This window comes from Rhinolophus sinicus, linkage group LG07 (genome assembly GCF_036562045.2).
Source record: "Rhinolophus sinicus isolate RSC01 linkage group LG07, ASM3656204v1, whole genome shotgun sequence".
Classification (NCBI taxonomy): domain Eukaryota; kingdom Metazoa; phylum Chordata; class Mammalia; order Chiroptera; family Rhinolophidae; genus Rhinolophus; species Rhinolophus sinicus.
This window is the reverse complement of record NC_133757.1, coordinates 109,136,724-109,163,534: the sequence shown is the minus strand read 5'-3', so window position 1 is coordinate 109,163,534 and position 26,811 is coordinate 109,136,724. Positions and strand designations below refer to the sequence as shown.

The following is a 26,811-nucleotide window of genomic DNA, read 5'->3' as shown; positions in this document are numbered from 1 at the left end:
AGGACGGGGTAACCAAGATCCTTCTCCCCAAGAAGCTTACCTCTCCCTAACTTACAATATCTGCAGGAACAAAAGAGATACTGCATAGAAGGTGCTTGGCAGAGGGCCTACCATGTAAGGGCTCAATAAATGTTCATCATTATTTTATATGAGTTCGAAAGCCTTCGCGGCTTTTATGTGCAATTGGCACATATTGTTTTGCTATGTTGCTAGCCCCAACAAGGACAGGAACCATTGATTAAATATACTAATCATAATGTTGGATACAGAATAGCACTTGCAGGCACATTATGGGAATATGGCCAGGAGCAGAGAGCCAAGCCATCATTATTAAGAAACGAGTGGACTTTAGTTCTTAGTTTTATGGTCAGTTGTTGGTCAAAGGCTATATGTTGTTCAGATGTTTCTAATAAAACTGATGAGTATGTCTGTAAATGTGACCAGTAAATTCAAGGGACAGCAACAGTGCAAAATTAGTTAAATTTTTTTGGATCAATAAATTTGCATTCATTAGCTTCAGATTTTTGGAAATGGCTTATTTAATGATTAAATGTTTTCCTTCTTAAGCATATTTCCACTTTTTACATTTTTAAGGGGATATAGTTTTCAAGAGATATAGTTGAAAATATGAAATTTCTTGCAATAGCAAAACTTTAAATGTGGAGAGCCTAAAAGGAGATAGTTTTACTAAAACAGCCCCTAAAGATGGTTGGGTATAGGAAGGGCACAAGATGAAAATACAAAAATGTTCACAGCCACCCTTTTGTATCAGACTTCAAGCAAGCTGGACCATTTTTATAAGACGGATTTCACTAGGGTAGAACATAGAAATACCCTATTGTAACAAATAAAATGAAAAAATATACTTGAAACCTCCAGTGACCCATTGATTTCCCTTGCAATAGTCATGCATTGGCCTAGCCCACCTCCTCTTTCCTCCTAGACAATGACTTCATGCCTTCTCTTTTCTCTTTAAATCTGGCCTTTAGGTGATGTTGTATCTTATTTCACTAAGAAAACTAGAGCAATTAAAAGATAAATTCTACAAACTTCCAATGCATCTACTAATCTAAGTCGCCTGTGTCCGCACTCCTGTTCCAATGGAGATATGTCCATGCTGTCATTAAAGGCCAACCCTGCTGCGTGTGTAGTAGATTCCATTCCCCGTTGCCTAAAGAAGAACATCGTGCCAACAATTCTCCCCCTTTCACAGTAATTTCTGCCCTCTCTAAAGGGTCGTTTCTACTTTACCTCAGCCATTAACTCTGGGACCTCATATTTTATCTACCACGTGTCTTTTTGCTCACTCCTCTTAAGCTAACAGGACTTCTTTGCTGTTCCTCAAGGATAACAGGCACGTTATGTTTTAGTCCTCTGGATGTTTTCCTTACTTTTTTTTTTGCCAGCTTAACCATTCATTTGTAAAGTCTTTAAAGATATTTGTTCCACATTTCAATGGAAATAAAGTATTTCATGGATATGTAGTCATCTGTGCTCTTTCCTGCCCTCTACCTCTAGCTCTGCCCCTAGAACCCAACTTTTACGTGTAGCATGACCTTGTTCAAAGACCTTGGCCATTTCTCTCTTTTCTCTTTATGCTCTCTCAAGGTTATTTCATGAAATACCACTGCGACAGATACTATCCATAAGCTATGACTCTCAAATTCTCTCTGCAGCCCAGTCCTTCCCTCTGAGCTCCAGACGTATATATCCAACTCCTGCTTAAAATCTGTAGTTGAGGATCTAATAAACATCTTAAATATTTGAAACAAAACACAGCCAAACAGAATCCTTGATTTTTCCCAAAGTCATCTCTACCAGGTGCTCAAGCCCAAAATTAAGGAATCATTCTTTATTTCTTTGTTATTAATCCTCAAATGTAATCCATCAATAAGTCTTGGTTCTATACAGAAATATATCTCAAATCTGTCTGCTTCTCTTTTCTGTGCAAACAACTTGATGCCAGCCAAATTTTCAGAGAGGGACAGAACGACAGCTTGTCATTTACCCTTTCTAGTTTTTCATTCAGTTTTCTTTTGGTGGGAATTAAGTTGGAAAATCTCTTTGCTACTTTTCTTTCTGTATTTGGCATGTTTAGGTTCTTACAGATTCGCTGTTGCTCAGAAACCACTGACGTGCACACACATCAGACAGCAACTTCCATACCCACATCCAGGCACAATCACATCCCGTGTTTGCAGCTGTAAATATGTGAGTACACACTTCTACATCAGGAAAGAAATAGGCCACATATTGAATTTGTTTCTAGAAATGATGAGCAACAAAGAGCAACTTTGTTGAAAGCTGTTCTAAGATTTATATGCTGAATAGCTAACTACTTTGAATAATGAGAGGAGGAACTCAAATCTAAAGTGTACTTTGTCTCACTATAACTTGGTTAGAATCCCTACAAAGATAATGTATAAATATAAGAATAACACATATGGCTCATTTTAGAATTATTGTGACACTTTTGAAAAATATTTTATAATAACCATTTGTTGCTAACCTCAATGGAATATTTCCTGGTTATAATTTATAGAATTCTTTGTAATTTGATTCGTTCCAATTAATTTCCAAATTTTCCTAAATCATTTCTAAACCACTGTTTAAGGTATAGCTAGATACTATAAACAAATAGGAGCAATAAAAATTTAAAGGAATTCACTGTAGTTTAGAAAAAGTTTTGAAATAATATTGTAAATTGAAGGCAAACAAAATATGTGGCCCATTGTTAAACTAGATCCATTGGTAAAGATTGTATAATATTTGAGATCTACCAGTAATTTAAAATATTGACTTAATGAAATATTTTAAATAAAAGAAAGAGATGATATGATTCTTTAAATAAAAGAAAGAGATGATATGATTCTCTGTTTTAATTTTTGCCATGATAACCATTGTAGTCTGGGGTCTTAGAATAGATTAGAGTTAGATTAGATTTGGATCTACCTGGCTGAGTCTGGGCATTGCGACATTTACCCACTGTCACTGGCCCTCAACTATTGGTGAAACTGCCAAGGGCTCATTTTACTTCCTTTACATTGGTTCTTAATGGAAGACTACCCTGGAAGCTAGTCAAAATAAGATTGAATTTATAGGTTTTCATATAGAATGGAACCACCTGCTATTTCCATTGCTTTTAGAGCCTCTTATAACTAGAGAGGAGAAGCTAGAAAGTGAATCTTAAATTCAACGCTACATTCAAATAATCTTTTTGGCTGATAAGATGTTATATTTCACCCCCACCCCATCTCAGTAACGACATTTATAGCTACTTGGTATTCTGGACCTGTAGAGATACTAAAAACTTGATTTTTTACAATTTTAAAGTATTAGATATATTTTTACTTTTCTTTGAAATGTCAAGGATAATAAACACAATTCTAACTCAAAAATTTAGCTTTAAGAGAAAGCAAAGAACGTTTAAAAATGTGTATCAATTTTCAGTATGAGAGATAAAAGGAAATAATGTTTAAAACATAAAGTTACCTACTTCCTTCTAAAATCTTCCCATTTGAAATAAATATGACATTATGCTTTGTAGTAGAACTTTTAAAATATTTTAATTAAATTTAAATAGTTTAAAAGGGTACTTTTAGAGATAGGAAATTTCCAGAATTAATATGTCTCTTCTTCCAGGTCTGCTAAAATTTATTAATACCGGCTTCCCCCCAATTAAACTCAGTTCAATACTTTTTTTTTAAAGTTCTTTTCGGTCAATATATATGGGTAGAGATCACAATGTGCCAGTCATTGCAGTAATACACAGGGTTGGGCATCTTAATGGGTATAGCATGGTCAAATGAATAATTTTCTGAATGAGAGAGAGAGAGAGACAGAGACAGCGAGACAGAGAGACAGAGAGAGAGATATGTTATGAGGACCTTCATTTTCTGCATTATAAATATATGTTCTTATTGTTTAAATTGTTTAAACTGTTTAATAAGTAGAGAAATAAAAAGAAGCGTGTTCCAATATACAACCTCTTAAAACCAGAAATCTCCAGCTCTCTTCTAAGAGTCGTATGTCCATTTGGATAAATGAGATAAGACATTCAGGCATGTTCATAGTGGAGAATATCTGTTAAGAATTTCTTTTTCTCTAGGACAAAGTGCTCTTTTTTGGGCTGGTTCTGGCTTCTACTCTCTGAAGCTTCCCAGAGCTCCAGATTTGCCTCTTCTGAAATCCATCTCTTAGACTGCTGAACTAATATTTAATACTTTATGTACTTTATATATGTATATTTCACTTTGCCAGGTTTTCACTTAATTCTTTCAATAGTCTAGTAAAGTTTGAATGATTTGGTCATATAATAAATTAGAAAATGGAAGATTAGATAGTAAATGGTTGGACCTGCATTATAATCCACATCGCTTGTGTCTCACTGCAGATCACTTCTCTTGATTCCATCCCAGGAGACTGGAGCCTGTGATTTGCATGAGTCTCACATACATCAAAATAGCCTGACAATCTTGGACTTGAGGATTATAACAGTCAGATAAACTTTGAGTAATTTACTAGTTAGAAGTGCATGTACAATAAAGAGCACACAAGAAAGGCAATGATTTATAAATGAAAAGAAAATAGCAGCCGACATACTTTGTTATAAAAACACATCCTCCCTTTCTTGAAATAACAGTTGGTGTTCAGGAATATGCCTGTTAACAGAGTGGCTGGAACAAAAAATGAAACACAATAAAATACATAGCCAGATGTGAATAGAAAAATCGTTAGATTGGAAATCCAATATTAGAGGGCTTGATACCTTTCCCAATTAAAAAAAAATTCAATAGAAAGGCATAGATTACATCATATTGAAACGAGTTAAGTTTTATGTTAATCTTGAGAAAAGAGATTAAAAGTCTCAAGCTCTGAACATAAGATTCTTGTAAGATTCCTGAATCTGAGATTTTGAAACCACAATACAAATTATGACCCAATTGTAATATCTCTAAACAAATGATGACTGAATACATATATAATTTTATAGTTTCAGATTAAAACCTTGAAATGCACATGGCAGACTAATTGCTAGATTGCAAAGTTTGTTCAACACTGTATAGAGTTAATGTAAGGATTGCATTATGAAAGATTTACTCAAGAAAGCAAGCATATAAAACCAACTCACTGTATTTTGGGTTCAGGAGGACTTCATTACAAGCAAGGTTCACTAACATGCTACTCCAGTACTGCATTATCTGAAATTATTCACCTATGGTAGGACTACCAGAAAATGAAATTTTATGACAGTGGTATTTTGAAATGTTTTCACTTTGGCATCTTTAGAAAATGAAACCCAGCTAGCTATGCCTCTCTACAGAAGTCTTTTTTATGGATGGATGGATGATTATAGACATTCAGTGGTAGAAGAAGTTCAATAGTTAACTAGATGAGAATTCTGATAGCTAAGAGAAAAATTTTCAATAAATAAAAATCTAAAGTGACAACCATAAGCAAATCTCCAGGTCAACTGTTACTAGGAAGCAAACAAATGGAAAAAACAAAACAAAGGCAGCCGTGAAACATGCTGTTCAGCTAATTAAAAATGGTACCTACAATGACATCTTTTTAGATGGAATACCCTCATTTATATAGGAATTTTGTGGTGCAACTGTCAATTATAAATACTATATCTTTATTTTTACTTCCACAAATTGATTTCTGACATGCTGATTTAATATACACAGAAGACACTGAAACTTCTACGTTGTGGTACATTTCTTCACTCCTTTAATACACTAGTCTTACCTTGTTGGCTAATGTCCCTTCCCTGCCAGCTTTGGGCAGAAAGTGAATAATAAAATAAATTATTCAGTTCATTATTTTATAGATATTAAATGTTGTCTTGGCCATTCATATGGAAAAATGTTATTATTTAAAATGAATAGATTGTTGAAAGTACATTAATTATGAGAGAAGGGAAAAAATAAATAACAAGATAAAATGACTGTTCCTATAAAGTTGCTAAGAAATAAAATATTTATTATGTAACTAGCTCTCTGATATTACTCTGTTGGGGAAACTTACAAAGAAATAAATTTGGGAATACCACATTTAATGCAACAACTAGTTCATTGCTTCTGTTTAGTAAGAAGTGATGATGAAAACATGTTTTTTATGCCAATGTAATCTATTCCACACTGTAAAATGCTGTCGATTATAGTGTTTTGTTGTTTTTAAAACTACCCTATGATACCTACAGGGCAATGTCTATGAAAGTAGAAAATGACAAATCCAACCAATTTATTCTGTAATTATTACACCGTTATGAATGGCTATTTAGAACAGGTTATAAGAGCCCAAAGGCAAGGAATCTTGTTTTATTTAAATTGACCAAAGTTTTAGTCACCATAAGTACCCAAGTTAACACAAGCAAAACAAAAAAAACAAAAAAAAAAAAGGAAAAAAGAAAAAAGAAAAAGTTTTGGATTCAAACAGATAATCTAAAAAGACCTTATAAACTCAGCACCCCCTGTGGTCCAGTTTCAGAGCTCTGTCACAGGACAGGAAACAGTCAAACAACAAAAGCAGTTAAAGCATAATTCAAATTCTTGCATTTTTCAGATATCATTAAAGGGGTCATTCAGAATCCAACATATCACATCATAATCTCCTATTTCTTTCCTATTACAATTCCTTTACACTCTCCACATCTCCTCAAAATGTCACGTAAGTCTTCTCTCCTCTCTTGCTCAGCACCTTAGTCTCTATCCTCACTCACCTTGTTCTTCATTCTTTTATGAATGAAGACTTAGCCTCTATGTAAATCAACTTAGCCTCTCTCTCAGCCAATTTGAAAATCCTTTTCCTTTCGGGTATAGGAGGAGGAGGGAAATTGAACAGGTATGAGGATGAAGGAAGACTGTAAACACACATGAACACTTTTTGTGATATCATAGGAAAATATTTTATTGTAAAATATAAACCTAAAATAATCTGCTATGCTTTAACATAACCCATTAACATCTGTTCTTGAGAAAGAGTCATTTAAAAGGTGCATTAGTTGAAGAATTAATGGTTTCAACTGTTCATGACATTTTTGATGTTTCTCAACGAAGAAAGGAGCCTAATCTCAGGTGATGGTAGGTCACTGATCGCTTTTCATCTAGAACCATACTCTCAGACGGCACTTTTAACGTGCAACCTAATACTCGTTTCTATCTCTAAACTTTCTTAAGACTTGTGAAGTAGGCTGAATAACTCAGTAGCTTGAATTAGTTTTCAAATATAGTATCCCCTCATAGCCCCTCATTTTTCCAACATCTTTATAGATGGCAGAGGGTCAACTTTTTAGGTAACTTAAATTTACTCCAAAACTTAAAAAAAAAAAAATAAAAATAGTAAAATTGTTGTAGGCTGTACAGTGAAACAGAAAGAGTGTGAGGTGTGCTCTGAAGATCTGCCTTCAAGTTGTGACCCTGCTCCTTACTCTAGCTGCGGTAGGACACTTCACCTTCTGTGAACCTAAGTTTCTTCACCTGTAAAATGGAGGATGAACTAGCAATCTGAGAGTCTACTACATCAATAAGTTCTACAAAGGAAAATTTCCTTAAAATTCTCCTGCATTTTAAAATAGACTAAAAACGAATGTAATTTAATATTTTCTTTGTGGTTGAGGGCTATTAGCAGAAAAATTAATTATTTGATATAGTAAAGGCCATTGAGTTTGTGAGGTCTCTTCGTTGTTCCCCCATAAAATGGCCCTGGGTTGCTGAGTGCTTATATGAATGGTTGTGTGTGTGTGTGTGTGTGTGTGTGTGTGTGTGTGTGTGTACCGTCTTTATTTTCAGCTATTGCTTATGATGTTATCCCTGTGTTTGTTTATAACGTGCTGCCTTGTTTTTAATACACTTACTGAGGGGTAAATCCATTTCCTTCTGCTCCATACTCTGAGAAGATGGAGGATGGTTGTTATTCTTTCCTTAATGTTGCCTATTCGAGGTAGTTATGTCATTAGAGAATTTTCTTCTGCTGAAGTCTAAAGTAGTCTCAACCTGTACCCATCTGTCACACTTTCCAAATGATTAAACTTCTTTACAATTTTGGAAATTCCACTGAATGCTTTCACATATCTCTTAAGCTGTCTGGTTTCAAAACCAAAACTGTAGCCTAATAATAAAAGACTTGCTATTTTTATTAACATTTCTGGTAACATATCTTAAAGTGATGTTAACACCTTTGATATTTCCGTGTTATTAATGGTATGTATAACCATACACACACATATACACACATGCACACGCATGCACACACTCCCAAATGAAATAGTAAACTTGGCTGAAAGGGAAGACCACAAGAATTTTCCCATGAGTTACTTATAGAAGGCTTGATATCAGTAGTTTAAATTCTTCTGAGAAATAAAACTGATGAGTGGAGCTATGTTTTGGAACCAGGTCATCATTTTAAAGCAAGAAGACTTTCTTCTTTCTCTTCCTCCAATGGAAGTTTTCTCTTACCTAAAAGGTGTGTATAAGGTGTAATGCAGGGATGGTTGGTGTCTGTTATCGAATAAAAGCCTGGCATTGCCAGGCAATACTTTGGGTAATAATTATAGCTGTGTTTGAAATACATGCTTTAAAATAACACAGATGAATCAACTAATAAAGCTTAATCCATTCTACCCACATAATACAAAGATAATTTGGATCTCATCTCATTTGTTTTGTGCACACACATGAAACCATAGTATAATATCCTGCTCTTTGGACCAGCATAAATCCTATTTGTTCCTCAAGTCTTTCCTAGTTATTTATTTTTTTAAATTAAAGTTTATTGGGGTGACAATTTTTAGTAAAGTTACATAGATTTCAGGTGTACAATTCTGTATTACATCATCTATAAATCACAATGTGTGTTCACCATCCAGAGTCAGTTTCCTATTTATTTTGAAATAGCAGAAGGGAACAATCCGTTCTCCTTTCTATTACCTTCTACTCCAATATCGGCAAATATGTGGCTAGTATTGTGATCAGTGTCTCAGAACTAATGCATAGGGATTAAAAGTACTGCATTAGGATAAATGTCCAGTAATTTATTTGAATTCTTGAGATAAATTTCCATAAGCTTAAACATGGGACCAAAGAAAGAATTCTATTAAATTCATGCTTAAACATAATGCAAGATAATTTTATGTACACCTATTATACTTCCCATATGTCATCTTATAAATTGTGTGTGTGTGTGTGTGTGTGTGTGTCCAGCGTCAAAATATTGGTCGTGATAGTGAATTTAAGCCAAATATTTGCATTGTGCTCCCAAAAGAGGGGAAGTTGAATTACATGATTATTTGCTATTAAAGCTCAAATAAGTCTACCATGCTTAGATTTTCTCTTATGTTTTTCAGTTTTTGACAGCTGTCAGTTTACAGGTATGATTACTTTATCGAAGCATCACAAACACTGCATTAGTATCTTCAGAAAATATACTGTGAAAGCTGCAGTTTCACTGTCTCAAATCAATTACTGCATTCTTAAACTTGCAGTATATTTATTTGTGGGCACTGAGGCAGCCAGTGGGAGGGTATTGATTGGAGTATAATGTCATGTGTAGCAGGAGAGAAAGATGAAAAGTGTTTTCTGCTTAATGGGTTGGTATTAAGTAGGTGGGAATGGCTTCTAATTAGCCAACAATTGCTGTGTTTCCCAGTTTCCCTCCTTTCCCTCCTCCTGGCGGTCACCAGCTGCCAATCTGCCCCCATTTTTTTTATTTGGAGTTCACTGCTCACTGCAGTGAAAGCCTTTGTTTAAGAAAGAGGGCTCCCAGGGTCTCAGCTGCCTGGGTACAGCTTGCAGCCTACGATGAGTAGCAACTGTCAGTTTATTTTATCTCTACCTTTTCATCATTCTGCTGAAACTGATCGACTGAAACCACCTGAGAGACTTGAGGATTCCGTACCTATAAGTCATTAGCTAGGACTGCAATCTCCCACCACTGCAGAGCAAGTCTCCCACCACTGCAGAGCAAGTCAACTGAACACTTCCTGAACTACAGTAAACTTTAACCCCATGTTTCCCCATGAACGCATAAGAATTCTGTCCCTTTTTTGCTTTTGAAGCTGAGTCGATGGGAGATGACTCCTTTGATGCACAGACATATAAGTCAGGATATTTTACTTTGGGTACGGGATGAAGATAATGTCTCTGTGACAGGCTTTGCTATGGTGATACCACAGATGTGGGGGACATTATTCCATCCACAACAAAAGAGAATATGCAACTGGACAACATTTTACAAAATGACTTTATAACATCAGATCTTAAGCCTCATTCTTTACAAAAATCAAATGTGCCAGATTGAAGCCTGATTTTGCATGTGTGTGATCAATAATACAGCTGCTTAGGTGGGTTCCTGTTTCATTTTAGAACTGAGTAAAAAAAAAATGTCCCCCATACTTTAATGATACTTTGAAAACCTTTTAAAAGAGAAATCATCCAATCTGTTGCATCCAGAATGCCTCAAAACAGGGTGAGATGATGAAAACATTCCGAGGAAAATGTTTAGTGAAAATCAATGACATGCAAACCTATTGAAAAATGATGCTGGCTTACACCACTTAGAATTGTGGAGCTGTAACTTGTGGTATTTAACTACATTTCAACATGGGTAGGTAGGCTCCTTGGGGAAGTGAAAATCTAGAAACATTTAGAAGGAGAAAGGAAAGGTAACTGAGCAGAGAAAAATATTTCTGATAAATGATGTGAAGTAACAAATAAGAGTTGGGATTGGGGAGGAAGACTTCCACGTGATTTAAAAATCGAGATCTAAAGGAAGCTAAAGGCATGGCTGTGCTGACTTAGCATGCTTTCCACATTTCATATGTGAATTTATGATGTTGCTCAGAAATGTTATCTGAAAATCCACTAAATGTGTTTACATATAATAGAGAAATATATATATTTTATAAATATTTAGATGTAGAATACATAAATGTATAATATATATGAATATATAAAATATATAGTGAAAAAAAAAATATATATATATATATATATAAAACAGAGTGAAAAGCTAACCTTGCATATTACCTTAAAATATTGAAAAACTTAACAGTAGTTCTTATACATAAGAATCACCTGCTGAGCTTGTTAAAAGTAGATTCTGATTCAATAAGTCTGTGGTAAGGCCCTAGAATATGTATTTATAACGACCCCTCCCACCACCACCAATCTGGTCATTTTAAAGCAAGTGGTCCTTGAGTTGCACTCTTGAGAAACTGCCTAAGGCTTAATGTGACGTTGAGTTTTCCACAGTATCTTAAAATACTTGTATCATGGTAGAAAATGAAACAATATCTTGAGTCACCTTCTATTTATAATTTCTTTAAAATCATGAAAAAATGAAATAGACTAGACTACAATGAAAAATACCTGAGCGCTTCACATGAAGGAAGTATTGTTTTGTCAAACTCTTGATTCAGTTATGTATTCTACGTCAGTTGGTTTTAGTCAAAAAGGCCACAGCTTTTTTCCTCACACAGCAGCTAAAGTGATCTTTCTGAAAGTCAGAATCCTATGCTCAGACCTCAACGACAATTTTCTGTCACAGTCGGAACACAATCTAAAGTCCCCACTATGGCTTCAAGGACCTAAATTACTGGGCCGCTGCTGGATGCTCAATTCTTCCCTCTCTCCCTCCTCACTCAATCTGATCCCACCATATCGGTCTTCTCGTTACTGGAACAAGCGCAGCTTTACCTGGATTATCTTTTGCCCGCCCTTCTAGATATTCTCACAGCTTGTTAGATCATTTCAGTCAGGTTTCTATGCAAATCATGCCTCTTGAGTAGCTTTTAAAAAATGTCTCTTTAAAATAGTTCTCTGCAAATGCAATCGCTTTCTGTCCTCTTACCCACGCTTTTCCTTCGTACCACTTTAGCACTATTTCTAGTGTTTGCCTGCCAGCATCTACAACTCCATTTCAATGTTTAAGAAACTCAGCTTCATAAATTTAAGTGGACATTGAGACTTGTTTTCACTCTAGGCATTGGGAAGCCAGGTACTAATTTTCCCAAGTTCCCTTGTAGCTGGGCAGAGTCATGCGAGCCCAACTCCCTCAATCAACTGCACACGTGCCAAACTTTGCATCCAGAGTTGTGACTTGCTAAGCAGGGTCATGCAGAATGCAACCTGGCAAGGCATGGCAGCAGGCAGGATTGTATATTATAAAGCTTCCTGATAGTTCTCAGGACAAGAAATTAACCTATCAGTGTGTATGTGCTGGCTAATATTTTTTCTGGACATTTTTTTTTTTGCTGTTATATAAACATGGCTTTAGTATATACAAACATGAAAGACTTCTCGTATATTTTTATTCATAGAACAGGGCAGTCAGTTTTTTTTTGTATCCCTGTTACTAGGCTTGTATAAATATTTATATGAGTCTAAAAATAGTTATTGAATTATACTTTGTGAATACAGATTATTGCATTTATAGGTATTTAAAATTTGCTTTAATTTTAGTATATGGCTTGATCTGCCTCTGTAGTACTTCAAATTGATATGCTTATGAGAGTCAAGAAGAGATCCTGAAGAAAGAGCAATAGGTTGGTTTTGGTCTACTTATCTTTTACAAACTATATTTTTCTTGACAGGAACTGAGAAAGCTACCCAGTAGAAATCCGGTACTTTTTTTTAAAAGGAAAATTCCTATGTTAGATATAGAAAATGACAGTATTATGCTTAATTATCTATGCAATTACACTTGCACATGCTTGAAAATTTTTAGCCAGGAATGCTTAATAACATTTGCATGGTTAAATGAGACAGCAGAAACAACTGGAAAGGCCTCAGGGCATGGTCATCTATTTAAGCATCCACTTGGATTTTCAACATAATTAGTCATATAATTGTGTGCCTAAACTTAGTAGATTCATGTAAGTAATTATAAATTATTAAAAAGCTGTGCGTGTATTTGCTCTCTATTTCTTGCCAATCAAATTACCAAGGAATATACTATATTCACATTTCATCATGTAAATCTTCAAGTAAGATTACAATGTAAAGCCCTAGATGAAGGTGAATAAAGAAGTGAATCCATTCAGATGAGAGGTAGTTAATATAGCTATTTGGATATCTGTATTTCTAGGAAGAATTCTTAGGATCAAATAATAATATTAGTGTGTTCATCTGTCCCCACCAAGACTTCTATGAAAAATATTTCATTTGCTTGCGTTATATTCAATACAATAAATTCTTATGTGTATTAATATTGTTTTCAATTTTTATTCACACCTAAAGGCTGCACATAACAGTTTCCTCTTGCATAGTTAATTTCCTCCTTTTCATAATCCTAATAGTGGTTGGTGGTAAAAACTTGGGCCAAATAAATCTAAACTGTAAAAACATTGACCTCAACATTTTATGATGGTCATTTGGACCCCAATTCTCCCGATGTTTCTCACCAATCCTCTTCCTGACTATTGATTTTGAAGCTTGTATTTCATTTTGTATTTCTCCACTGTTATTTTAATACCTGAGTTAAAAACACTTGGAGACTTGAGGAACACTATTATCTCTTCCCAGGAGCTTATCTAATAAGATTAGAAGACCTTTGAAAGTGTTGAACTAAAATTCCTTTGATGAGTGCAAAATATAATTTATTAGCTGTATTTGTCAAAATACATTTTATTAGCTGATACAATAAAGCACATACTGTGTTTCCCCGAAAATAAGTCCTAACCAGAAAATAAGCCCTAGCATGATTTTTCAGGATGACATCTCCTGAACATAAGCCCTAATGCGTCTTTTGGCGCAAACATAAATATAAGACCCGTGCTTATTTTCGGGGAAACAGTAGTTTTAACTCAGAGAAATCAGACTTATCTCACAAAAGGGTAAAATTAACCAGTCTTTTTCCCATTTGGGGTGTCTGATTCCATAAGAGAAATCAATAAGTGAAATCCTTCAGAGGCACAGCACTTAACAGTGCTAACTTTAGTTTCCCCACTGGGTTGACAAAATCCAACTTTGTTTACCTTAAGGGGAATATGAAAAGAACATTTGTTTGCTCAGATTTTTTGATTGAAGGCTAGAATGAAATGAAAAAATCTGACTATTGCAGTGTTAAAGGATTTGGGAATGCTGAATATTGGTCAGTGCTTTTTAAAAAAAATTATTGAATTTATTGTTGTGACATTGGTTAGTTTAATTATACAGGTTTCAAGTGTACAATTCTATGATACATCATCTATATATTGCATTGTGTGTTCACCATCCAGAGTCAGTTCTTCCATCACCATATATTTGACCCCCTCCTCCCTTACGCTTTGCTAACCACTAAACTGTTGTCTGTGTCTATGAGTTTTTGTTTGTGCTTTTAATATTTATTTCATTGCAAGCATAGTTCAGAGGATTCAAAAAGTAAATGTGTTCAGCTGGATTCCTATGTAGTGTTGCAAGGATTTACTTCAGGAAGGTCAGGATGGACTGGCATTAAAATTAAGAAATATCCTAGCATTTCTTTTGATTAGACTCTGGCTCTATATTTCCCACACTGAACCCAGTGCACCCATCTCTGGAGACAGACATCACCCATGAGAAATGAAATACGTATGCGGCAACTATTATTCAAGTCAGTCATCATAATAAGGCAACATAAATAATTTCTAAAAGAATAATCATCATGAAAAGTATTTTTCTATTAAAACTATAAAAACAGTCACTCTTGTCTGGGAGTTAAAGACATAGGGAAGACAGAGTAAAATAATTGAAAGGAAAGTGAATTCTGGGACCCTGGATATAATTTTTGACTGATGTTGTAGTTAAAAAAATAAAAATTCACAACAACGAAAATACCAAGGTGAGAGGTAATTAGAAAGAAAAACTCCTACACAGCACCCCAAACCAAGGACACTTTGGAAAGAATTAGAAGCTAACAAAATTTGCTCCTTAAATATGTTATGGTTTAAATACAGTATTAATGTAACTTCTTTTTTCAGAAGAAATCATATGAATCAAGAATCACTAGAATTGTCCTAATAGAGCCTTAACAAAGGCAGATTCAATATACATAGGAGAGGACCGTTTTGCCCCCAAATTCTAGCAATGGTAGAAACTGCTTTAGTTAAATTGGCACAATATTTAGAATCCATGACCCCAAGCAAAAGGACATACCATGTTTCCCCGAAAATAAGACTGGGTCTTAAGATTTGCTCCAAAAGACGCATTAGGGCTTATGTCCAGGGGATGTCCTCCTGAAAAATCACACTAGGGCTTATTTTCCAGTTAGGTCTTACTTTTGGGGAAACACGCTAGCTAAAAGCAGAGATAAGACCCCTCACTGGAAATGAGACAAGTATAAACAGGTGACAACATGGTTCTGACAGAACTTCAAACCCTAGCTTGTTATTGGTACATCTCCAGCATTTAGTCTGGTTTTGCTATGGTTGAACCAACCACCAAACTTTTCATAAAAGAGCAATTGCAGATGAAATTGCAGTTAAACCGGATGAGAGAAACCCAGCTACGTTTTTCTTAGGAGTGGTGAGTTCAGTGTACATAGGAAAGATGGTAGCACCATCAGCTGCCAAGAACTGTGAGCAGAATCTAAAAGAAGCATAGTTTTTGTCTGAGAAATCAAAAATTCTCTTTTATTGAACCAAGGCAGCAGATAGGGAAGGAAGCTCTCAGGGCGGGTGGGGGCAAGGGGTTGGGGGGAAAGAAAAAGAAAAAAGAAAAAAAAAAGATCTTTCAACTCGAGGGATCTAGAACTACTTTATTATTTCCCAATGAGGTGAGCATTAGTTTTCTGAAGAAATGCTTGATTCCTAAGGAAGCAAACTTGTCACTTGCTTTGTGGAAAATAGATGAAGATGAGTGAACTGTATTTGAATGAAATTTGAAATTCAGGCTCAAATTCTGCGGTCATTTTGATGAAAAAAAATTTTGTTACAATTAATATTGATCTGTCTTTCTCAGATGTCTCATCTTTGGAATTATTTTTTTCTTATCAGTTGCAGAAGACATCGAATTCTGTAAGCTCTTTCTTGAAAATTTATTAGAAGTACACTATGATAATCTATTGATTTAAATGAGATTAGCAGAAAAGATGCATATCTTTCTTAAGCTTTTTGACAGCAGCAGAGAGTATAGAAAGAATATATTTTAATTTTCATCTCCCATTTGTTTTATTAAACTTGTTTTCTAACACTAGAAATGAAAGGAGAAAACAAAGGATTTTAAGGTTTTCTGCTCTAAAAAATTACAGGCAGACCCATGACATATAAACACACAATTTAGAAATTGTCATCCAGAGAAATGGCTGTTCCAATTCTCCCACTGGAGCTTGCACTGCTGCTATCTAGGGAGCCATCACGAAGAATCCTGAAGCTAGTGGAGTCAGGGTCTTTAAGGGGAGAGTGATCTGTCATCTAAAAATTATTTTAGGTTGGTGCAAAAGTAATTGTGGTTTTTGCAACTATTTTTAACCTTTTAAATCGCAATTACTTTTGCACCAACCTAATAAGCTCTGTTTTTTAAAGGTATAGATTTATATTGAAGGAAGGAAAGCCTTGAAATTCAAGAATAGCTTAGAGAAGTTGAATTTAAGGGTAGATTCCCAGGCTTTGGAAGGTCTGTGTATTGGCCTCATTATTCGTACTTATTGTGCCCCAGACTGCCTGAATGATGTCATTAAAGGTAATCTCCCAATATTAAAAAAAAAATCCCAGTTGCTCTGAATATGTTAAAGTTCTCTTAGTCATTCACAGTATGGTGTGAATCAGTCCAGTCAGATTGACTTCTCAACAATGTTCGTAACTTCGATCCTGTGAGGGATAGGTGTCTGAATCAGGAAAGGAGCTAAGTTGGGAGGAGGGATAAGTAAATTTGGAACATGGGACATCTTAAAGTTTGGAGAGAATGTCTGATTCTGAGATGCTGCCTAATGCTTGAAAATAAACTTAATAAAAAGTAGGTTATTCAACAACTAGCCCACAGTTCAGATATTCCTTGGGTATTCCTTGGGCACAGCTGCTGGGACTGTAATGACAAACGTGGTTGCTCCTCTGTGCTAGATAATACGTCAGCACTACGTGGCATTTTATTGTCAGTGTGCTGTTAGCTGTTAGTGCTTTTCGCTGGCTTTTACTGAAAGTAAAACAAACAAAAAAACGACAATACACCAGCTAAAAGTGAACTTAACAAATAGAGACATTTATCTCATATTAAAAAAAAACACAACAGTTTGGTGGTGGCAATTACAGGGTTAATTTAGCATGCAAGGATGTCATTAAGGATCTAGCTTCCTTCCACACTTTCTTGTTGCCACCATCATTTTGGGAACTTAGTTGCAGTTGTTTACAGCAACTGCAGGCATCGACTATTCATATAATATCTAAAGTCAGGGAAAAGGGACTCTCCTTATCTTGTGCCCCTTTTTAAGAATGAAGAAAACCTTCCTAGGAATTGCTCAGAAGATTTTCTTCCTTAAATCGTTAATTAGAATTGTGTCACATATCCTCTGTAAAGCCATTACTTGGCATGTATAATGAGGTCGTAGTGACTGGCATATGTTAGTAAGTCCTCAACCATTGGGAATGGAGAAGGGCCTAACGTCCCCTTAATGACATGTCCTCTTGAGGAGGGAGAACAATCAGGATTCCATTAGCAGGTAAGCAGTTGGGCAATGGCTGCTGGGTAGGCAACCCAACATGGCCTTCCACGCAGATGCATTATGTCATTGGACCCTCAAGGTAACCTTGTAAGGAAGAAGCTGTTATCTCTCCTTATAGATGAGGTAACAAAGGTAAAGTTACTCAGATCCACCAGTTATTGAAATGGTGGGGTTGGGATTCAAAAAGATTGACTTCAAAGCCCAAATTCCTCACTGTACAATATCTGGTGAATATGGTCAAAGAAGGCTGTCCATCACTGAAATATACCTTTTCCAAATTCACAGCCTTGCCTTAATTCTGTACTCCAGTTTGTCCATAAAGCCTTAAAGAAGTGTTACTGTCGAAGTGTCACTGACTAAGAAACTTTCAAGTAATTGTATACAAGATTATATAATGATTCCTCTCATTAACTTTTATTTGTTTCTCCTTCCCTCACTGCATGTTGATATACTTGTAATATTATGGCAAAAAGAATGTAGAGGAGTTTTCATATGGGATTTACTATAAACCATATTAGGAACATAATGCTTTTAAAACCCATAATAATCCCTTTGGTTTTTGAGATTTCCTTAAATTCTATTAGAGTTCAATGAAACTTAAAAGCACTTGAACTTTCTCAGAAACTTAAGAATCACAGAGTTAAAGAACTAAAAAGAAATTCAAAGATAATATATAGTCGAATTACTTCCCTACCCCACAATTTTAGAAATGAGGGAACCTGTTTAACACTGAAAATCCCAGCTTGAAAGGATGCTGGGAATAACAGACAGTATATCAAATGACTGTCTACATCATATGCACAACAGCCTCACAATAATAAAACCAATATCAATACCAATAATATGACTACTGAAAACAGTTTAAGTTTTTTGGGGGGAGATGCATATTTTAGGATACAGCCACTTGGTATATTTCTTTTCTGTGCGATTAAATCACCAACGGGATACATGTTTAGGATCATTAGGTTTATTTTAGATTGTCAGAGGTTCCTTCTGTTTTTTCAAAATTTGCTTTTATTAGAGCTCCTTGGAGAAATGGCTGACTCCAGATCTGAAGTCAAAGATGTATATGATGAGCCTGAAACAACTTCTCATACCAGACAGCACGGAGGCCATCAAAAACCACAAAACCTACACCAGGGGCTGTTCACAGGGGGCTGTGATTATCTGGGGTCAGTAGTACCCAAGATAAAAATAGATCACTCACCTAATGCCAGATTTTTTTTTTGATCTGAGAAATAAACAAGATGGAAATCAAAACAAATCCACTTTAAAGAGACGAAACTACTAGGCTATGAGAATATGGCTGCAAAAACAAGGAGTTCCCAAAGAAGAGGTTGACAGTGTGAGCCCTGAGAAATTCATTCCAAATATTCACCTATGGTGGTCCCCACATTGGCAATTGTTGCCTGATTAAAACAGAAGGTGCCTTTACAGAACCAGATTTCTTCATTCAGTTTACTTTTAATTCACCTTTGTTAAAACCTGCACAGAATTTTATTATTTTTGCTTTAAACAACTGATTATTTTTAAAAGCAATTAAAAAATTATTTTATTTTTACTGACATATTTTTCATTTCCATGTTCTTCATTCCTTTGTGTAGATTCAGATTTCTATCTAGACTCATTTTCCTTCTTCCTGGAAAAGTTTCTTTAACATTGCTTTACACATATGTTAGTGATGAATTCTTCCAGCTTTGGTATGCCTGGAAAAACCTCTCTTTTACCTATGTTTTTGAAAGATATTTTCATTGGGTATCGAACTCTAGGTTTGAAGATTTTTTTTTCTTTTAGTACCTTAAATAAATTGCTTAATGTTATTTTTATTTATACTGTTTCCAGCGATATTTCTGTTCTTAAAACATGGATAGAATGCTGGACTAGAATTCTAGAGAACTAGATTATAGATCCATTTTGCCTTTTGGATTATTCCATGACTGCATTTTCCTGGACCCGAGGGCATTTGAAAATAAAATGTGTGGACAAAGAAATTTCTTTGGTATCACACAATTCAATCATTTCATGATCCTATGAAATTCGAAGTATTTCAAGAAGATCTTAACTCATTTTCAGAGGATGGAAAGAGGTAGAAGTGGTGCCAGATTTAGGAAGGAAGAGGAAGCCACAAACTAAAGTTCATGAATAAGGGATAATGACTAGCAGTGAACGAGGCATGTCCAATGCCTCAAGAATTGGAGGTCCCAGATACCATGGGGCAAGGATAGCAGTTGAGGAAATGCTGAGGGGGCAGTGTTGAACAGGAGGATGAACTTAAAGTCTGCAGATGAAATAGTTCGTTAGGTTTAGCAACCTCAACAATGCCAATCAGAGAAAAATAAAATTGTTTATGACATCAGATAGCTGGAAACTTCTTTCATATAAATTCTAGCAGAAGGATCAAATATTACACCTGGCAGTTAGACAGCTATTTAATAATATAACAGGACTAATAATAATAACAAAAATTCACTTCTGTGGAAACTGACAGAAATGTGTGTTTATGGAGGAAAAATGATGAATAAAACCCTCATGAAAATCTAGGTTGCACTCTTAGGGCCTACAAATACCATATTTATTTAGAAGATGCTCTTACAGAGGAATTGTGGTCAGTTCCAGAGGATTCTTATTAATCATCTATTTGAAACCTCAAAGAACAGGCTAAAGAGATGAAGTGAAATCTTTTGCCAAAAGTCACAACGCTAATTAGTGTTCAATGTATTAGAGCCCAGGCCATGGGACTAGCAGCCTCTCTCAATTCCACCAAGCTGCTAGTAGGATTAGCTTTCATTCAGTCACATTTTTACCAGAATCTTCTTTTCGTATGTCCCATTTTTGAACACATTGTTAGAGACAGATGTTTGCTCTGTGATGATAAAAAACCCGCTTGCTGACATTTTGGCTACTTCTAAAACTTTCTCCTCATTATTAGGCTTATTTAACAAACAGAAGTAGTTGATTGAAGTATAACAGAACCTGAGACTCACTGGTGAATGTTACTTTTTCACCTTATTTAAAAGGGTTGAGTTCATGAATGAAAAATGCAAGCAAAGAATAGGGTAGGAAAACGTGGCTCGACATTAAACCAAGGACCCAACATTAAACCAACATAAACCAAGGCCTAAAAGACAAATTATTCATTGTTTTTCTTTAAGACTATTAAATGGTTCATTAAATTAGGATGATATTTTTGGCACTCAAGGAAACCTTTATATGCCATTTTGTAGAAAACTGTAATTGTCCTTACTGACTGACTAGTGTATTCACCTATTTCTATATTCAGGATTTGCATTCTATTTCTCTGATATACTTCACATTTGGTTACAATAAAAAAAGCATTAAAACTGTGTTACTGAAATTATCAATAAAGTGGTTAACAATTTTAACAGTTTTAGCACTTAAGTGGCTATAATTACATTTCTAGGTTACCAGTACTATAATATTAAATTGAATAAGGAAAGCATTTGTTTCTGTGTCACTGTTCCACTTCTGGATCTGTGATCTCCAAAAGGTAAGATGAATTAGCTTTTAATTCAAAAAACTTTTCCCGATTGTAGAGACAATAGTTCTAGTGAGAAAAAGAAATGATATTCTAGATAAATCAGCAGAAATTCATAGGCTCTTAAGCCTTACAAAGCCAACCAATTTCTGTTGCTTCAGGCTTGAATAATTTTATTGAACTGCAATAGATTTGAATTCCTTCTAAATTCCTAAATTTGGGAGGAGAATCTATTTCTACTTTACTGTGGGAAATGAAAGGAAGAAGAATATGAAATCATTCCAACCATATCTACGAGTATGAGAAGAGTATGAAGGTTCCTGTATTTGCTGTGTTCCCGCTAACGGTACAAAGATAAGAGATGATTGCTGGTGAATCACTGTTCTATTTTATCAAGAGACCTGAGTGCTCTCACTGCTCTATTCCCTTAGGGGGTCATGTTCCTCTGCTTAGAAGAATATTGCCTGCTCTGTGAGCTAATGATTTGTTTGGAGGATGTAAGTCTCAGAGGTAAAGATAACTGCACAGCTTTTATAATGTATCTTTCAAATCTTTGATCTGTTTTTTTTTGTGTGTGAATACATGGGACCTCTCTATAGTAAGATTAAAGATGTCTCTTCAGAGAAGAAAGGCAGAATTGGAAAACCTAAAAGCTGCTCAGACTTCCAAATAACATTTCTGTATTTCTTCATTTTGTCAACATCATTCTTGGGGTTGTCTTGCATTCATGTGATAATTGCATCTGAGAATTGCATGTAATCAAAATACAGTACTGAATCATAGGTTTTTTCTTTCTTTCATATTTTCCAAGGAGGCAGTGAACTATGAATATTGTTTTAAAAAGTGGTTAGTGCAAACTAGTGTATGGCTACCCTGTTTTCCCTGAAAATAAGACCTAGCCAGACAATCAGCTCTAATGTATCTTTTGGAGCAAAAATTAATATAAGACCTGGTATTACATTATATTATATTATATTATATTATATTATATTATATTATATTATATTATATTATATTAATTATATTATATTATACTGGGTCTTATAGAAAAATAAGACTAGGTCTTATATTAATTTTTGCTCCAAAAGATGCATTAGAGCTGATTGTCCGGCTAGGTCTTATTTTCAGGGAGACATGGTAGGGCATATGTACTCATTTTGAATTCTATTTAATTTGACAAATATTTACTTGTTAGCTAGTAGATGTCAGACACTGTGCCTTGTTTCATAGGGAGCATCAAGAATCAGAACCTGTTTTCAAGAGACTCATACTCTCATTGGGCAGATAAGGCAATTACAGAAATGGCAATGGGAGGATGTACAATACAACAAATAAAAACTGTTTGGAGAAAAATGAATGACATTCAATACGGGAATACAGAGAAGAGGTACCATTCAAGTGAACAAGGTACCAGGGAAGATTTTAGCATTTGAGAAGGACCTTACAAGACCAATGAGATTTCTCTGGATAGGGTTGCAGCTGGAAGTAAGGTGATTATAAGGTAGTGTGTGTGTGTGTGTGTGTGTGTGTGTGTGTAGGGAGGTGGGTATCTAGGGAGGGAGGCAGTCAGAAAAGGTTGAGAAGCTTGTATGTAACTTGTAGGCAGTAAGGAGCCAGTGAAGGTTTTTAAGCAGAGCAAAGGCAGAATAATAAGAGTTGGGGTTTAAGAAATATTTTTAAAGCATTTTAAATAGATGTTAGTACACTTTGAGCTAAAAATATGTTTATGTAAACAAATAAGTGTTTGATAATGTCCTACAGGTTTTATTTCAAAATAGAACCACCACCACTAAAAATGTTAAATATGCCAGCAGTATGAGAATTAACTTCTCATTTATATTTGAATCTGAAAGATTATTGTTTCTCACTTTTATAATGACGTAGCTTATCCATGCATAGATTTGTAATCTCCGTCGAATGAATCAGTAAGCAGTTGTATACTTTCCTAGCATTCTGCAGAAATTAATGTTCTCTACCATATGAATATGAGTTTTTACTGTCTGAGTAATATTTTGAAATGCATTTTTCGTTCTGCTCCTAAGTCCTTTAGAACACAACGCACCCTTACAAAAATATGTGAAGAGAAAATGTAAAAAGAATAGAAACACAAATAGCTTTATAGAGTGAAGAAAAGCAAAAGAGATTTTTTTTTTTTAAAGCCTCAAACAGGACTGCAGCAAATAGACACATGGCTCTGATCAGAAACTTTGAGGAGTATTTTTTTCATGATTATCATTGTAGTGGTTGGAGCTTATCCAAGATAAATCTGAAAACATGAGTAGCTCCATTTGCTCTCTACCAAACCTTGTATCAGAGCAAGTAATCTAATAGATGGATCATATTTCCTCTACTTTATCTCCTGGGCAGAAAGAGTGAAAAACTAAAGGGAAGATAATTCAAAACTCTAGAACAAACTCCCAAATACATAACAAGACAACATCCTGAAGTAAGCAAAATATTATCTGAAAGTGGTTAATAGTTAATAGTTAACCATACATATTTGGGGGGGGGCACTTGAGCACATTGAAATTCAACAAGCCATCTGGTTTTCGAAAACTTTATCGTGCTTCTTCTTACCGTACATATCTTCGGGATGAGACCTTCCCTTATTTTATAACTAGAGGACAGATAGTGGCACGTGTTATTCTGCTAATAAAATTCATTTGTGCCCAATTTACTATTTATTCTACGGAGGACATAAATACCAAAAGACACCATTGTTTTATCTAAACAACCTGAGAAAAAAAGCGTTCCAAGCAGGAGATCCTTCTCCATGTTACAAAATTTTGCCTAATGAGTCCATTTCAGTTATTCCAAAACATTTATAATATTTTGCTTTAAAAAGTTTGATTTGTAAATGAATAATTATGTCCCCCAAGGACTGTCATAGAAAGCGCTGTTTAATTTTCTTTTTTAAATATCCTATTCTAAAATTCTTAACTGAGGACTAGAGCCTAGTCAAGTTGACACACAAAACTGACCTCTCCAGTTATTTTTGTTTAATGGACTATTCTGACTAATTATCACAAGAAAAAGTATATAGGAAAAATGTGACATTAAGTGAAACTAACATCAAACATTTTCTAAATTAATATTTCAATTTGAATGCATGAAAAAGTAGGACATTTACTGTTATTGGAAAAGTAAGAGTATAATACTAATTAGCGTCTTGCTCTTGTCAATAAGGTACAACACTGAACATTTTTTAAAAACATAAACTTATTTCACATTTCTTAGAACTGATCAGTACTTATTGTTGAATATTTAAGATAACTGAAAGAAAACGGCATAGAATGGTGATTTATCAAGTTGTAGAAATCATTGGCACTATTTTATGCTTTCCTTAAACATTGGTGATATAATATAGCATGAAAATACATCCAATATTCCCATAGTAATGAATAAATAAAATTAAAATTACCAATAAAATTAAAATTACCAATGACTGAATAAACCTTTCCAATGAAAATGAGTTGGCCATTAAGAAAGATACACAAACTAAAGTATATTTTTTAGAAAAAAACAATGCCTTACTAGTAACTGGATCAGGTGTGATTTTACTTCTACTCTCCTTCCACGATAGCAGGTAGTCAAGGCTGGTGAGATCTGCAGATTCTATATAATTATTAATTGTCAGCATCATCTGATGAGCTTTTGCTATTCCATAATGAACTTTTGTTTCTTCCATCAGAGGAATGTTGGTTAGCTCTGCTGTTGTGTCAAAAGCTTGCTGAAAGTACGCAGAAGCTTTGTTGTAGTATCCCTAAAAAATAAGAGAAATAATTTTTTCTTAATTTTTATTTTACCATTCCACATATCTGCCCATCTTGGCAGAGACCAAACTGTTCTTTCACCAGTTATAGCAGTTCATCATCAAGAAGAAAGAGATGGCAAACAGGGTCTCTGTTAGAATGAGGTACTTTTTAAGTTATGATTACTAGCCATGCAATATCTTCAAGTTTTTTTGAAAGAAAAGTTTCAAATATTAGCATTTTCATATGGTTCAACCGAATATATGACAGCAAAAAGAAGTTTGGGAAAGAGTGAACCAATTCACATAGACTTGGATGGAATTTTATTACTTATAGCATTGGATTTACCTAATGAAGTATTTCTAATCAGCTTTAGTTTATAGTCACAGCAAGAGATCATTTTCAGCCAACCCGTTTAAACAATGACCAGTGAAAAACAGATGCATATAACTGCTAACTTGGTTATTAGTCTTGTTTTCCCACGTGCACATGCCATTCTTGACTAGAATGTGGAAGTATCCGAGATTTTTAAAAAATATGATCTTGATAGCACTAGCACAATTCACATGATCATTTAAATGTCTATCTATTCTCCAAGTTCTTTGCAACATTGTAAGTTGCAAAAATTCAAGGTTTTTGGTTTTTGTATTTTTGGTCACCCTTACCTCTTCTCCTGAAAGCTACTGTCCACAAACCAATAATGTTTCCCTAACTCTTATGAAGTGTACGACCAGTGCTAAGTACTTCATATGTAGTATGTCATTAGCTTCCAAAAGTCATCCTATGAGAAAATATTCTTATTTTACAAATAATGAAATTGAGTCTCAGAGATGAGACTATCTTTTGTCACCCCCAAGTCTTCTGAAAATCCTCATTAAAAACTCTCTCTCAAAGGAGGATATTATTTTTAGGATTGAGCTGTATTTGTAAAGACTTTAGGGAACAAGATTTCCTTTCTTCACTGACTTACAACACTTTGGGCTCCAACCCCTCCTTTGCCCTCCCTTCCCCTCCCCTTCCTCTCTTTCTCTTATGCACATGAACAAAAACATACATGCACACTCTTTTGAAAAGAAATCCTTACTAGAGAGAATATTTTATTATGAATTTTCACATGATTTTCTCACAATCTTTTATGAAGGAGTTGGAAATAAAAACAGCTTTATACCAAACACTAGTACAGGTAAAAATGCATACTCAACTCTACTTCCGTATAGTTGTGGAGTTCAGAGAGCAAACTGACTGAATAAAGAAGTTGCTAGCAAGGTGAGGAGGGGGAGAAATAGGCCTTATGTGACAGTTATGCAACATCCATGAACAGCACATATAATAATATTATGTTATATGCCCACAAGAATAGTTTAGGTGAGCTGTTTGTTCAAATCGTTCATTCTAATTAAATTTGCTAAGTTAGAGTCCCTGTTTATTATATCAATAACAATTTTTGTTTGTTGAAGTGAACAATTCTTTCTCTTATTTTAAAAGTATAAAAAATAATATATGTGAGAATCACATTACTTAATTAGGGAAAATAAAATTGTATCAAAGATATTTGTATGCCAATTACTTAAATTATATGATTGAGAAACAATAAAAATATTGACTATGAAAATAAAACTCATAATTACAGATTGTCCTGCTAAACATTAAAGATATAGGACAAAACAGATGAACATCTATGACTAGACCAGACATTTCTATTTTTAAAAAGCAAAGTATAAATGTCTAATTATTGTTCTAGTTACAATTCTGAGCTTTAGGCTATATATTGTTTTAAGTGAAAGTCTCAGGAAAATGAGGGACCAAAAATAAATAAACATATTTGAATTTCCAGAATTATTTTGTTTATGTTAAAACCATCTCATTCATTCATCCATTCGTTCACTGGGTAAGCCCCCTGCCAGGAGTGGGAATTCAACAGGGAATGAGTTTACAGTCTCGTGGGTGAGC

The 26,811-nt window shown here is 34.7% G+C and overlaps 1 protein-coding gene across 3 annotated transcripts in view; it reads right to left on the bottom strand.

Moving 5' to 3' along the window:
• TTC29 (tetratricopeptide repeat domain 29) overlaps positions 1-26,811 on the bottom strand; it is a 360,428-nt gene that overhangs the window by 40,606 nt on the left and 293,011 nt on the right. For all 3 annotated transcript variants that reach the window (XM_019730723.2, XM_074338461.1, XM_019730722.2), the window contains one exon: positions 24,644-24,872. In XM_019730723.2, the coding sequence (XP_019586282.2) occupies positions 24,644-24,872 (229 nt within the window). The remainder of the gene's footprint in view (positions 1-24,643; positions 24,873-26,811) is intronic.